The sequence below is a fragment of the Morus notabilis genome, unplaced genomic scaffold (genome assembly GCF_000414095.1).
Source record: "Morus notabilis unplaced genomic scaffold, ASM41409v2 Scaffold2094, whole genome shotgun sequence".
NCBI classification, from domain to species: domain Eukaryota; kingdom Viridiplantae; phylum Streptophyta; class Magnoliopsida; order Rosales; family Moraceae; genus Morus; species Morus notabilis.
Genome location: NW_010363929.1, coordinates 10,597 through 12,970, shown reverse-complemented (window position 1 = coordinate 12,970; position 2,374 = coordinate 10,597). Strand labels below are relative to the sequence as shown.

Sequence of the window (2,374 nt, the reverse complement as noted above, 5' to 3'; positions counted from 1 at the left end):
TACATAATGCAATGGAAAATCTAAATTGTGGAGAAATTCTAGAACGACACTACATCAAATTGGACATATAATATAATAGGTGAAAGCAAATATAAAGAGTAGCGTATGTTTAAAATGAATGAATTGTTTTACAACTACTTTTTTTTAGTTACTTTTGGTTAGACCTAGTTAACTAGGTAAAGGACAAAAAACAAAAAAGGAAATTTAAAAGATGAAGAAATCAAGGTTGTCCATATAATATCAAATGGCTACAATACATGTACTGACCGGTTGACCAAAGACAATTTCTATTAAAATAATTAATTATCTATCAGAAGAATAGTCGATTTTATTTATTAAATGTACAATAATTCTAAATTGTCACCATGAGGGTCCGTATGCAATTAAGAAAATGTATTACTGGATCCCCTGTTTTTTAGTACTATGTCCATTTTCATTAAAAATCCTAACAGCGGAATTGAATACTTCAGAATGATTCCTCAATAGTCTCCTCCTTTATTAACGAAGTTTGTGAATTGATTAGGGTTGAGGTTGAAAAACGTCCTCGTTTGCAGGTCAATTCCTTGGCGAATTTACTAGCTTCAAAGCTTTCATGACTTTTCTAAGTGTCAGACTTTTCAACTTCAAAATTGCAGTACTAACATATCAAAGATGTGATTCAGTAGATATTATGAAAAAAAAAAATAAAGATGCGATACAATATCTACAGGCTAAGAAATTAAGGTCTGTTTGTTTCTTAAACTCAAATTTAAATTATTGATTCAGGTATAATATTATTTTCTCATAAAAAATTTACATTTTAAATATCAGAATCAAAAATCATAATTTGAGTGTATCATTCTAATGAGGCCTAAAAAACATGTATTATGATGTGTACCATCCAAATGGGGCCTAAAAAACATGTAACAAAAATTAAAGAAGATGGAGAATCACAAGAACTCTTTTATAGCAAGATATATTTTCATTATATTATTTGTAAAAAATACAATGCTTACTTAAACATTACGATGCAAACAGGATTATCACAACTCCATACTCTTATTGGCAAAGCCTGGAAAGTCCAGGATACAAAACAACACGAAAGCCACACCCTTTAAATTATAGAAAAAGCAATTTGACAAGCATATAGCTCAACAGATTTAGTTGTAAGCGCTGGGGTTTGCCTCGAGATAGGCTTCGACGAGCTTGAACAGACCGGCGGCCTTTTCCTTTCCTTCCTTAGCCTTCGCTTCATCGACCGGGGCACTTCCGACGGTGTGGAACGTGGTAGTGACCTTAATGATGCTTCCTCCACTTGGGGATGCAACAAACTTGGTCACATGAGATATTTTCTCAATGTCGGCGGACAAAACATCTCCTTCGATTATGCTGTGGCCGTAGGTGAAGTTGTCGTGGTCAATTGAATCAAGCCTTTGCTTCACGTACTTGCCTGCAAATGAAATTTCATATGAAACTTATTGATGTGGTTCAAAAATTTGCATATATTATCTTTGATCATTGATGTACTTTTATCAAGAGGGCATCTAATCAGTTGTAGTGAGAAAAGAAAAGAGCTTGAAATGGAAAGAAGTGGATCACTTTATTTTTGCTTGTAAAAAGAAGCATAATTTTATTTAAGTACAAACTTACCTATTAATTACTATATATTGGGAATTAAAATTGCATTCCTAGTTTAGTAAGTAGACACTGGAAAAAAGAAACTATTCCCTTATTCTCTTTCAATTGAAGATATGTAAAATATATGCCATCAAAATCTTTAATAAACAGAATCAGGGAGATAAGGAAAAAAAAAAAAGAGTTTACTTACCATCAGGCAAAGTGATCTTCTTGACGGTTCCAGGACCTCCATCTCCTTCGACTGTCTCGGCACTTTTCGCAGCCTGGGGAGCAACTTTTGGGAAAAGGTTGTCGGCATCAAGGACGGCGGCCTTGAAAAACCTAGCGGGAGCAACGGTGGAGGTGAACTCATCGTCGAAAGTGAAAACACCCATGATGATCTTAGGTTTTGTAAGGGATCAAAGAGGAAAAGATAAGGAGGGTTGTTTTGAACTTTGAGGTATTTTGTGATGAAGCAATGAGCATATAGAGGTGCTATTTATAGGCTAAGGAAGAAGGTTGCTCTGTATAAACAATCCCTTGTTCATTGAATAGTTCAACAAGTAGATATTCGTTCATTTAATGTTTACATTAATGTTTTTTTTTGTCCTGTTAGGAAATGACATCGATTTGAATAAGTTGATTTTAGTCAAAGAAGGCGCCCCTAAGTTGAGGTACTCATAAATGTGGTATAAAAAAAAAGCTTCATTTGCATTTTTTTCAGAAAAAGGACCGAGTAACGTGAAAATTCGAAAAGAGAAAGTAGTAAACAAATTGG

General features: G+C 33.9%; 1 protein-coding gene across 1 annotated transcript; it reads right to left on the bottom strand.

Moving 5' to 3' along the window:
- Positions 1–958: 958 nt before the first annotated feature.
- Positions 959–2,079, bottom strand: LOC21411330 (major allergen Pru av 1). Its single transcript, XM_024170280.1, has 2 exons — positions 1,808–2,079; positions 959–1,429 (listed from the first exon to the last, which is right to left on the bottom strand). Exons 1-2 carry the CDS (start codon positions 1,989–1,991, stop codon positions 1,140–1,142), a joined length of 474 nt encoding a protein of 157 aa, XP_024026048.1. The 5' UTR covers positions 1,992–2,079; the 3' UTR covers positions 959–1,139.
- Positions 2,080–2,374: the final 295 nt, after the last annotated feature.

What these genes read in the sequence shown, in the direction of transcription:
- LOC21411330 (XM_024170280.1), bottom strand. Translation starts at nt 1,991, where the DNA reads ATGGGTGTTTTCACTTTCGACGATGAGTTCACCTCCACCGTTGCTCCC. An exon ending in GAAGATCACTTTGCCTGATG is followed by an intron (nt 1,430 to 1,807) that starts GTAAGTAAACTC and finishes TTTCATTTGCAG; the next exon opens with GCAAGTACGTGAAGCAAAGG.